The sequence below is a fragment of the Palaemon carinicauda genome, chromosome 8 (assembly GCF_036898095.1).
Source record: "Palaemon carinicauda isolate YSFRI2023 chromosome 8, ASM3689809v2, whole genome shotgun sequence".
NCBI classification, from domain to species: domain Eukaryota; kingdom Metazoa; phylum Arthropoda; class Malacostraca; order Decapoda; family Palaemonidae; genus Palaemon; species Palaemon carinicauda.
Window position 1 is genome coordinate 899,766 of NC_090732.1, and position 12,071 is coordinate 911,836.

At 41.3% G+C, this 12,071-nt stretch overlaps 1 protein-coding gene across 1 annotated transcript in view; it reads right to left on the reverse strand.

Moving 5' to 3' along the window:
* Positions 1 to 12,071, reverse strand: part of LOC137645595 (laminin subunit alpha-1-like) — a 497,060-nt gene that overhangs the window by 104,279 nt on the left and 380,710 nt on the right. The window contains exons 31-35 of the mRNA XM_068378394.1: positions 10,813 to 10,944; positions 10,536 to 10,663; positions 10,002 to 10,129; positions 3,274 to 3,470; positions 2,774 to 2,964 (exon numbers count right to left, since the gene is read on the reverse strand). Coding sequence (XP_068234495.1) covers positions 2,774 to 2,964; positions 3,274 to 3,470; positions 10,002 to 10,129; positions 10,536 to 10,663; positions 10,813 to 10,944 — 776 coding nt within the window. The remainder of the gene's footprint in view (positions 1 to 2,773; positions 2,965 to 3,273; positions 3,471 to 10,001; positions 10,130 to 10,535; positions 10,664 to 10,812; positions 10,945 to 12,071) is intronic.

Below are 12,071 nucleotides of genomic sequence, written 5' to 3' on the forward strand. Positions count from 1 at the left end.
CACTTTCTCGGACGACCTTGTTGGAGTCGGAGTGGTCACTGGACAATCGATCCTTCCAATGGATCTTATCTCAGGTCCCAGGTCTCCAGGTGGATCTGTTTGCGACGGAATCCAATCGCAAACTAGAATGTTATGTAGCCCCCAACCCTCAGGCTTATGCCATGGACGCTATGTCAATAGACTGGAACACTTGGAAGACGATTTATCTATTTCCTCCGATAAATCTCCTGCTGAAAGTACTGCACAAGCTCAGATCTTTCAAGGGCCGAGTGGCTCTGATAGCCCCCAACTGGCCCAAAAGCAACTGGTTCCCCTTGTTACTAGAGCTAGGCCTCCGCCCCCGGGGGATACCCAATCCTGTTCTAACACAAGTAGTACAAACGCGCAGTGTGTTAGCTTCCTCAAGGATTCTGAATGCCCTAACTTTTTGGACTTCATGAAGTTCGCAGTTCAAAAGGGTGCAAACATCGACCCTCTGAATACCCTATTCCTGGAATCAGACAAAAGAGAATCCACCTTCCGTCAATATGACTCAGCCGTCAAAAAACTGGCAAAGTTTTTGAAAGACTCACAAGTTGAGAAAATGACGATGAACCTGACTGTGATATTCTTTAGAACTCTCTTTGAATCGGGCCTAACAGCCAACACGATTACTACGATCAAATCAGCCTTGAAAAAGATCTTCCATGTCGGTTTTGACATTGACCTGACGGATTCATACTTCTCTTCCATTCCAAGAGCTTGTGCCAGACTGAAACCATCAACTCGCCCTAGCGCAGTTTCTTGGTTCTTGAACGATGTCCTAAAGCTAGCCTCTGACACTTTGAATGAATCTTGTAACTATATGGCATTGTTAAGAAAGACACTTTTTCTTTTGAGCCTCGCCTCTGGCTCTAGAATCTCAGAATTGTCGGCCCTGTCTAGACACCCAGGTCATATCGAGTTTCTCCCTTCGGGTGAGGTCCTTCTCTCCCCTAACAAAGTATTCCTGGCTAAAAATGAGGACCCCCAAAACAGGTGGTCTCCCTGGAAGATTGTTCCACTTCCTCGGGATCCATCCCTGTGTCCAGTTACCACCCTGAAATCCTACTTAAGTAGAACTTCCACTACTTCCACAGGGCCCTTATTTATTAGAGAGAATGGAGGAACTATTACCCTTAAAGGAATTAGACAACAAATTCTGTATTTTATTAAACAAGCTAATCCTGAGTCATTTCCACACGTCCATGATATTCGAGCTGTTGCTACTTCAATTAACTTCTTTCATCATATGAAATTTGATGAGCTCACAAAATATACGGGTTGGAAGTCCCCTAAAGTTTTTAAACACCACTACCTAAAACCTTTAGAAGCTCTTAAATTTGCAACAGTAGCAGCTGGGAATGTAGTTCCTCCTGAAGGCTCTGAGTCCTAATCACAACGTCTTGCTCTGTCCTCTTTCCCTCCTGCCTGGCTTTCTTATTGTTGCTACCTGGTTTGGTTGTCCTTTGCCATACACCCCTATGGTGTATTATTTTTATTATTCATTGAGATATTTTCTACCAATTGCTTTTGTTTCATCTGTGCTTAATCCTTCGAGTTGATTTTATTTTAATGTTGATATTATGTATTTTGCTATATTCACAGTTCTGCTTGATTTATTACCATCCCTATATGGGATTGTTTACCATGTATTAATTACTATTCATACCTTGTGGATTACTTACCTTCGGGTTACTTTATTATTGTTTTCAGTGGATATTCCCCACTCATAACCATGTTGATCACTTGCCTATGGGATTCCTATCCCTCCTGTTTTGTTATTAAATTCCACCATGTATTACTATTTTTGTGTTATTTCTCCCCAGGTAGTTAGCCATATTGGGTCCCTATTCTCTGGTAGTATTTCACTGGGCGGCACAAGTCAGAGCCCAGAAAAGGGATTTTGACGTAGGAAAAATCTATTTCTGGGCGAGAGACCTGTGTCGCCCAGTGAACCCACCCGTCCCTCACTTCCGGGCCCCAATCTGGGGTGCTATAGGAGTGACGTCACTAGCGTGGGTGGGCTCGTTCGTAGTAGCGATTGGAGTTAGGATGTTGAACGGCTCCTCGCTGTTCGGGGATGTTGACAGGAGTTATCTAAATGGTGCGAGACCTCTGGTTGTGATTTATCACGCCCCAGTTATTTATACCGACACCTTATTAGGTGAGCGAGCTGGGTTCAACCTAGCATTCCTATACAATTTTTTCTCTGGTAAATTCATAGCAGTTATTACCTTAGAAATGATGTAAAAGGAGCATTTCACTGGGTGGCACAGGTCTCTCGCCCAGAAATAGATTTTTCCTACGTCAAAATCCCTTTTTTCAGTTGTCTGAAGATTAGTTGCTGAAAGAAGACAGCAGCCTTCTGTATGCATAATAAAATGAGGAGCGAAGATTGGTCATCTTGCTATGGCAGTCTTTAGAAAGTAAATAAATCTGCATCATGAACTAACTGCTGTAATTAACTTATAGTTATTGTGCCCCAAAGAGTACAATATTGTATAATCTCAACACAATAATGCAAAAAAGTAATGAATGTTTAGGTTTCAGAAAACCACTTATGAATTTTAGGAATAAACCCCAGAAAATATAGGTACAGTAACACTTAATGGCTAATTGCTTGCTCAAGACTAAACTTGTTTCAAGTCGATTCAAAACAATCTTTTGATAATCAAACTCTTTTAATTTGTAAAAAAATTCTTAAATTTTTCTATGAATATGCAGTGCATGTACAGTACTATGTAAACCTTACATATGCATCCAGTTGGCGATGTAAGATGGCGTGGAGAACACTGGGAACAATCCCGACCAGTGATTCCTGGCTTACATCTACACTGTCCAGTTCTGTCACAGGCTTCAGATAAGCTACCAAATGGATCACATTGACAAGGCTGGCATGACCCTCCAGGTTGGGCAGGTTGGCCATAATAGCCATGAGCACATCTAATCAAAGTAAAAAAAATATCACAATTTAAGATCATGTTAAATTTTTCTTGAGTAATCTTACCTACTATTAGCAAAACTTTACTTGACAAAATAGAAGCATAGCCTAGCATCCTTTCATAAAGGTACTAAAGGGCAATAGCTTAAATTCCTTTACCAGAAGCCTAAATATATAAAAATACGGTTATTCCTCATTCCTTCAAGATTGTCTTTGCTTGAATTTTTACCACCCCGTAAAAGAAAACCTTATTTCAATTGCAACCTTGAAAAAAAAAAAAACTTGAGTTAATAATAAGAGATAGAAAATACCTGTCACATTTGTCACCAGTATATCCTTCTCGACACTGACAAATATACTCCGAGATTCGATCAGCTTGGCAAGTTTCAGCAAAATTTTGCTGTAATGATGGGCAGGCACAGGGCTTACATCTTTCTACAGCGGGGTCACCATAAAATCCAGTGGCACAAACTTCACATTGTGGACCCATTGTATTTTCTCTACAGTTCTAAAGATGAAAAATGTTATTTTTATAATAAAATAAATTTTTGAATATACTTACCCGGTGATTATATAAGCTGCAGCTCTGCTGCTCGACAGAAAACTCTACGTTCAAAATCCGCCAGCGATCGCTAAGCAGGTAGGGGTGTACATCAACAGCGCCATCTGTCGTGCAGGTACTCAGTACTCAATGTAAACACAGAACTCAATTTTCTCCTCGGTCCACTGGGTCTCTATTGGGGAGGAAGGGAGGGTCCTTTAATATATAATCACCGGGTAAGTATATTCAAAAATTTATTTTATTATAAAAATAACATTTTTCAATATTAAACTTAGCCGGTGATTATATAAGCTGATTCACACCCAGGGGGGTGGGTAGAGACCAGCAATAATTGTTTACATTATTATGAGCTAAGGATTTTTTATTTCATTTTAGCAGTTATTCAAAATAACAAACATAAAATAAATAAGTACCTGGTAAGGAAGTCGACTTGAACAATTACTCTGCCTTTTTAAGTACGTCTTCCTTACGGAGCCTCGCGATCCTCTTAGGATGCTGAGCGACCCCTAGGAGCTGAAGTATCAAGGGTTGCAACCCATACAACAGGACCTCATCAAAACCTCTAATCTAGGCGCTTCTCAAGAAATTACTTTGACCACCCGCCAAATCAAGTAGGATGCGAAAGGCTTCTTAGCCTTCCGGACAACCCAAAAACAATAATAAAACATTTCAAGAGAAAGATTAAAAAGGTTATGGAATTAGGGAATTGTAGTGGTTGAGCCCTTACCCACTACTGCACTCGTTGTTACGAATGGTCCCAGAGTGTAGCAGTTCTCGTAAAGAGACTGGACATTCTTAAGATAAAAAGACGCGAACACTGACTTGCTTTTCCAATAGGTTGCGTCGATTATACTTTGCAGAGATCTATTTTGTTTAAAGGCCACGGAAGTTGCGACAGCTCTAACTTCGTGTGTCCTTACCTTCAGCAAAGCTTGGTCTTCCTCATTCAGATGGGAATGAGCTTCTCGTATTAACAGTCTGATAAAAAAGGATAAAGCATTCTTTGACATAGGCAAAGATGGATTCTTAACTGAACACCATAAAGCTTCAGACGGGCCTCGTAAAGGTTTAGTTCGTTTTAAATAGAACTTAAGAGCTCTTACAGGGCATAAGACTCTTTCTAGTTCATTTCCAACCATACGATAAGTTTGGAATATCGAACGATATTGGCCAAGGCCGAGAAGGCAGCTCGTTTTTGGCTAGAAAACCAAGTTGTAGAACATGTAGCCGTTTCGGATGAGAATCCGATGTTCTTGCTGAAGGCATGAATCTCACTGACTCTTTTAGCTGTGGCTAAGCATACCAGGAAAAGAGTCTTTAAGGTGAGATCTTTCAGGGAGGCTGATTGTAGCGGTTCGAACCTGTCTGACATAAGGAATCTTAGTACCACGTCTAAATTCCAACCAGGTGTAACCAAACGACGCTCCTTCGTGGTCTCAAAAGACTTAAGGAGGTCCTGTAGATCTTTACTGTTGGAAAGATCTAAGCCTCTGTGACGGAAGACTGATGCCAACATGCTTCTGTAACCCTTGATAGTGGGAGCTGAAAGAGATCGTTCTTTCCTCAGATATAAGAGGAAGTCAGCTATTTGAGTTACAGAGGTACTGGTCGAGGATACGGATACTGACTTGCACCAGTTTCGGAAGATTTCCCACTTCGATTGGTAGACTCTAAGGGTGGATGTTCTCCTTGCTCTAGCAATCGCTCTGGCTGCCTCCTTCGAAAAGCCTCTAGCTCTCGAGAGTCTTTCGATAGTCTGAAGGCAGACAGACGAAGAGCGTGGAGGCCTGGCTGACGTAGAAGGTCCACCCTTAGGGGAAGTGTTCTGGGAACGTCTACTAGCCATCGAAGTACCTCGGTGAACCATTCTCTCGCGGGCCAGAGGGAAGCAACTAGCGTCAACCTTGTCCCTTCGTGAGAGGCGAACTTCTGCAGTACCTTGTTGACAATCTTGAACGGAGGGAATGCATATAGATCTAGATGTGACCAATCTAGGAGAAAGGCATCTATATGAACTGCTGCTGGGTCCAGGATTGGTGAGCAAAATATTGGGAGCCTCTTGGTCATCGAGGTTGCGAAGAGATCTATGGTTGGCTGGCCCCAGGTGGCCCAAAGTCTCTTGCATACATCCTTGTGGAGGGTCCATTCTGTTGGAATTATTTGTCCCTTCCGACTGAGACAATCTGCCATGACATTCAAGTTGCCTTGGATGAACCTCGTTACTAGTGATATGTCTAGACCTTTTGACCAGGTGAGGAGGTCCCTTGCGATCTCGTACAACGTCAGAGAGTAGGTCCCTCCTTGCTTGGAGATGTACGCCAAAGCCGTGGTGTTGTCCGAGTTCACCTCCACCACTTTGCCTTGAAGGAGAGACCTGAAGCTTTTCCAGGCCAGACGTACTGCCAGTAGCTCCTTGCAGTTGAAATGCATTGTCCTTTGACTCGAGTTCCATATTCCCGAGCATTCCCGACCGTCTAATGTCGCACCCCAGCCTACGTCCGATGCGTCCGAGAAGAGAACGTGGTTGGGAGTCTGAACAGTCAGGGGAAGACCCTCTCTTAGGTTGATATAGTCCTTTCACCAAGTCAGACAAGACTTTATCTTTTCGGAAACCGGGATCGAGACCGCTTCTAGCGTCTTGTCCTTTTTCCAGTGAAAAGCTAGATGGTATAGAAGAGGACGGAGGTGTAGTCTTCCTAGTGACACAAATTGATCCACGGATGACAGCGTCCCTACCAGACTCATCCACAGCCTGACTGAGCAGCGTTCCTTCTTCAGCATCTTCTGGATGGATAGCAGGGCTGGGGGCTGATCGTCTTGTTCAGCAACGTCCTCATCAGATGGTTCCTCATCCGAAACTGATGAGGAAACGGCAACGGAGTGGGCAACGTCTGACTCGCTGAATCCAGTCGCACTGGTGGATGCGTGACGGAGCCGGACGCAATATCATGGAACTGCTGCACAGTCTGTGAACTGTCAACAACCATGGGTGCGCGAGGAAGCACAGCGTCAACCCGAAACTGTCTAGACCGTCTGGGTTGTGCAGTCAACACCCTACCGGGTTGCTGAGGTTGACGCACTGCGTCACAACAAGTCACCTCTGCTGGTTGTTGAACGTCCTGAACGTCAACAACCACCTCCGAGCGTCGCTTAATGTCAACGTGCGGCTGGCAACCCACACTGGGTCGCATCGGTGGAGGAACCACCTCAACTGGCAGACGCGAGTAGGTTACCTCAGCGTCAACAGGGCGCACAACCGACTGGTTGGAAGGTTGTTGGCCAGAAGGTTCTTCTCCGCATTTAAGTCCTCTATCAAGGACGCAAGCTTGGACTGCATGTCTTGCAGCAAAGTCCATTTAGGGTCTACGGGAGCAGGTGTGGCAACAGACGGGGTTAGCGACTGAGGCGGAACCGTTTACCATCCCTGAAAGCCTTGTTATGCGTGACATAATAGTACAGCAAAACTTCAAAGGCTCGACAACAGCTGAGAAGTTGACCTGTAAACAACTTGGAGCGTCTCCTGGCTAGGCGCCAGGGAGAGTCTACCAGAATTGAGAAGTCTATCTGGGCAGAGGCATGAACTCCCAAGCCGAGAACTTCTCTCGTGTCATATCAGACTCTCGCTCTATAAACCAGTTTAAAAGAAGGGAAAGCAAAGGCTGTATCCCCCAAACTCCTCCTGGTGAAAAACCAGTCGCCTAGCCAACGTAACGCTCTCTAGGAGAGCGAGAGAGCACTAGCTTAAAAACAACTGCTTCGAAGTAGCTAGGCCTAGTGTAAGCTCTGATGTTTAGGCTAACGAGAAGCAGCAGTTACAAGATCCGGACGAAGATCCTTAAAAAAAAATCATCATGATTTAATTAAAGTCCATAGGAGGCTAAGCAGCTTAAGGCTCCTCTCCATCTGACAGAGTCCTCAAGGGAATATCAGTAGGAGGGAGAACAGCAACTTCCTCATCTACAGGAACCTTGTCCAATAAAAGATGAGTCTCTCACTGGTGCATTAGTAGCGGACCAGAACGCAACGTCATGTAACTGCTTGACAGTCTGTGAACTGTCAACAACTGAACTGTCAACCACAACAGGTGCGTGAGGACGTACAGCGTCCACTCGAGACTGCTTTGACTGCCTAGACTGAGCAGTCAAAACAACTCTAGAATGCGGAGGTTGACGCACAGCGTCAAAACAAGTCAACTCCGATTGTTAGTGAACGTCTAGAACGTCAACAGGAGCATCAGCCAGTGGCCTAACGTCCAAATGCGGCTGAAAAACCACACGAGACCGCATCGAGTGTGGTTCTAAACAACCTGACTGACGTGACTAAGTTACGCCAACGTCAACAGTAAGCACAAAGGAACGTTAGGTTGGCTGAAAGCCAGGATATCGATGAGATAAACGGCTAGACTCAACGGACTAATCGGTAGAATAGTCTTCCATAAGGGAGGCAAGCATATACTGCATGTTTGCCATACAACCCCTTAAGGATCAACGGAAATGGTTGTGGTAATAGACGAGGGTAACGTCTGTGACCGCAACACTTTGCCTACAAAAAAAGACTTTCGGAGTCTGTGTTATGCTTTTGTTAGGCGGCGAGCAGTTATCCGATGACTGCATAGGGTCAGAGCTGTCCTAATGGCTGTAACCAGGACGCTGGACCTGTCCTGAAAGGACTGACTTTCGCTTAAGGGCTTCGAAACCTTGTGACAGGTTTCTTATGCGAAAAGCCTACGGATGGCGAGGAGAAACAACGTCTCTCTCGTCTTATGGTAGGGGAGATCTTGGTAAGAAACACCCGATACCATAGAGGGAAAACGTCTGTTCGTTGGTCAAGGCCTCTCGAACCCATAAGTCGTTCGACATTACTTCTCCCCTGGGCTTGGGAGCTTGCAAGAGGTCCCGGACTAGGTGAACGACAGGCACGAACAGACGAACCCTCGGACGCAACACTGTAACACTTTGCGCCTCGGACGCAACACTGTAACACTTTGCGCATATCACTTTATCACTTCGATTTTCTGTTTTGCACTTATTTCTACCTGAAACACGCAATTCTACCCTTCATTAAAAGGTAGTAATTGCGAAATTAGACGTATAATGCAAGCTCATAATACCAGCAAAAAACAGAAAACATATTTTAAGATAAAAAGAAAAATCAGTGGCTGGGAAAGAGACTAAACACTAGTTCATATAACTACGTTTTCAATCTCTCACCGCACATAGCCTGGGGACGAGAATAAAAATCTAAAAACGTTTTATCCTTCCTCCCCGTACAGAGACTAGGGACGAGAGTAACACGAGAACAACGTTACCCGCTTGAACGGAACGTTTTCTCTCCTCTCTCTCCCTCCATCTCTATCTCTCTCTCTCTTTCTCTCTTGATTTCGCACCTAAGAGAAGAGCCCAATTATATATCGTCAAAAAACATGTTATTTGACTAAAGGAAAAAACTGAAAGGTTTTTCAAATAAAAAGTTCCTTTAAATTAGAATTTAAAACATTAAAGCTAAGAAAGAATGAACAAAACGTCAGAATCGATTTACTCTTACTGCAAAGTGAAACCGTGATACACTCTCTCTCTATCGTAACGATAGAGCGCATGTTGAACGTCCTGAACGTCAACAACTGCGTAGCATAAAAAACTAAACGTTAGTTCATCTTTGAAAACAGTACGAAGACTATCAAAGAAATTCTTTCATAAAATATTACATTTAAAAAGTTTTAAATTCTTTAAAAGCTAATTACGATATAAAGGGCTCAACGTTGATTAACTTCGGTTCCAAGTTAGGACCGCCTACTATCAGGAAAGGTCGCATATAAACAAAACATTAAAATTTATTTTTTTTATATGTTTATAATAAATGGAAAGTTAATCGAAGAGGCCTAATAAAGGCGGAGAGATATAAAATATATAGATCTATAACGTGATAAGATAATTACTAAAAACCTAAACACACTTCCGTCTAAGGGAAGGGTCGGCCATTTAAAAGTGAAAGAAAGTCCATACTCTCTTTGTCACCATAATTAAATCTATCCAAAACGAGTTCAAGTTTTGAGATGAAGATAAAACACCTGCATAGCGAAAGCTCAAAACTAGAATAGTGTACTTCACCAAATAGTTGTGAAAACAAATCCAGTTAGCAACAGCGAATTAGTAGGTCTTGCCGGTAGCCCGACAGAGAGAAAATTGAGTTCTGTGTTTACATTGAGTACTGAGTACCTGCACGACAGATGGCGCTGTTGATGTACACCCCCTACCTGCTTAGCGATCGCTGGCGGATTTTGAACGTAGAGTTTTCTGTCGAGCAGCAGAGCTGCAGCTTATATAATCACCGGCTAAGTTTAATATTGAAAAAGGAAATTTACTAATACACAAATTAAGATCAAGTGGAAGTACAGCAAAAGTACATTTAGTATTGCAATCAGAAAAGGATGAAAAGTAGTTTAAAACAATGAAAATGTAAAACAAATTTCAAAAGTACCTTGCATACGCCTGTTTCTGGATCACAAGTGTTTGAGCGTCCATTGCAAATACATGGTCTAGATTCCCCAACCAAGTCTATTATTATCTCTGAATGGGGATGCTTTTTACTGTGCCATCGGAAAAATCCTGCAGGAGGTAGTGACCAGTCAATGATAATTCACATCATAAGATGAAACTTCAATTTCAAAAATACAGTACATCAAATAAATTATTGTTTAACCATAATCAACCAATGTATATTATAAAATACTGTTTTGAAAACACAAAATATAGTAAAAATAATCTCAAAACCACAAATTATACTGGTTCTCACAAAGACCATCAACTTAATGCTTGAAGTGGCTGATAAAAGCAAGGATGGAGTAATGTATTCCAAACTAAAAAATGTCCTCCTATGACAGCAAACAATCACTAAACTTTTCTGAGAAAAAAGTAACCATACATATATTTATTCTAATATGTTGTACTAATCAATCTTATGAATAATTTTTAAATTAGCTTCTCTTAAGAAAAACAAGGAAAACTTGCATACCTCTACTTGGATCCTGACAAGATGTACCAGAGTAACTTGGAGGACAGGTACACCTTTCAACGCCTAAAGCTACACGTGATGAGACAGGTGAACCTTCGGCAGCAATATCCATTGTTACTTCTTGAAGCCTAGTAACCATAAAATGTTTTTTGTGGAACTTGCCTATAATAGCTCTTAAGAAAATAGTCAAATATTTACAGCTGCAATCAAATTATGTTTAGCATTTTTGCTAACTACAATATACTAACCTATTAAATGTTAGGCCTCTTATACTTACAAAGCAGAGGTAGTATCAGAAGCATCAGTTGCTCTTATCAAAATATGCTGAATGTTTTGCAGAGCAATCATCATCTTCTCTCGTGTAACAACTTGTGGTTTATTCTTTAATCTCCAGTAATCCTCATGCAATCTGTAAAAGACAAATATATGAACAAAGGGCCAAGAATTTGAGTATTATTTCAGTGATATCAAATATCTATAATCTAGAATAAAATTTCAATTCAGCACTCATATGATAAATCAAGAGCTGTACAGGAAAAATTTTCAAAGAACATATAGCATCAGGATTTATAAGATGTATTGGTACATAATTCTATATGAGTTTTCATTAGGATAGAAATACATTTTAAAGTAATACACCTTCTTGCTAAAAAATTGTATGCATTGGCAAATTCATCTGAGCATGCACAGAAAATAAAAACTGAAATCAATAATCCAAAAAGTTTGATGATAGATTTATATGCCTTCAAATGTGATTTCCACACTTACCGTACTTTTTTAAAAGTAAAAAGCAGTTAATTTTATATAATAGGGACAAATACATGACCTCGGCTAAAAAAAAAGAAAAAAATAATAAAATTTTTCTCTTCTCGCTGCTCAGCACCCACTTTTGAGGGAATGCTATACCATCTGCAAAGATCCCATCACACATTAAAATAACAGAACAAGATTCAGAGTAATAAAGCCTTATCTTGTACTGTCATATGCCTCATTATCTTTTGCTTTTATCTATTTTTACTGTCATATTAACAGCAATAAGAAGTTTATGGTTTATTATACTGTATATTTAACTTTCCATGTTACACAGGGCCACCTTTCCTGATTGTTAACCAAATTTATTCTTCTAATGCAAACAAATACGTTTTTATGGACAGTCAACCATTATTTGGTGTGTTTTCTATGCTGGGACACAGATTGCTATGCACTAATTTCACGTAATGATTTTGGGCCAAAAATCCATTAAGGAATATCATTGCACTTTACATGGAAAACACAACAGTCATAAAATTCAGCAAGAAACAAGGAATGAAATAAGAAAGGTTGTTGCTTTTAGCCAAAGAACTTACCCTTGGTCTGGAAGTCGAAAATAAAATACCTTTTCTAGAATATTTTGTTGTTTTGAAGCCATTGGGTATTATAAAGCACATGAATTACTTGGATGGTCTACCTCATACTTGTTTGCAGTTCTATGCATTGCACGCGATTAATAAAACTATCCTTGTCAGCCTTCTACAATCTTTTTAGACATGGATAAAG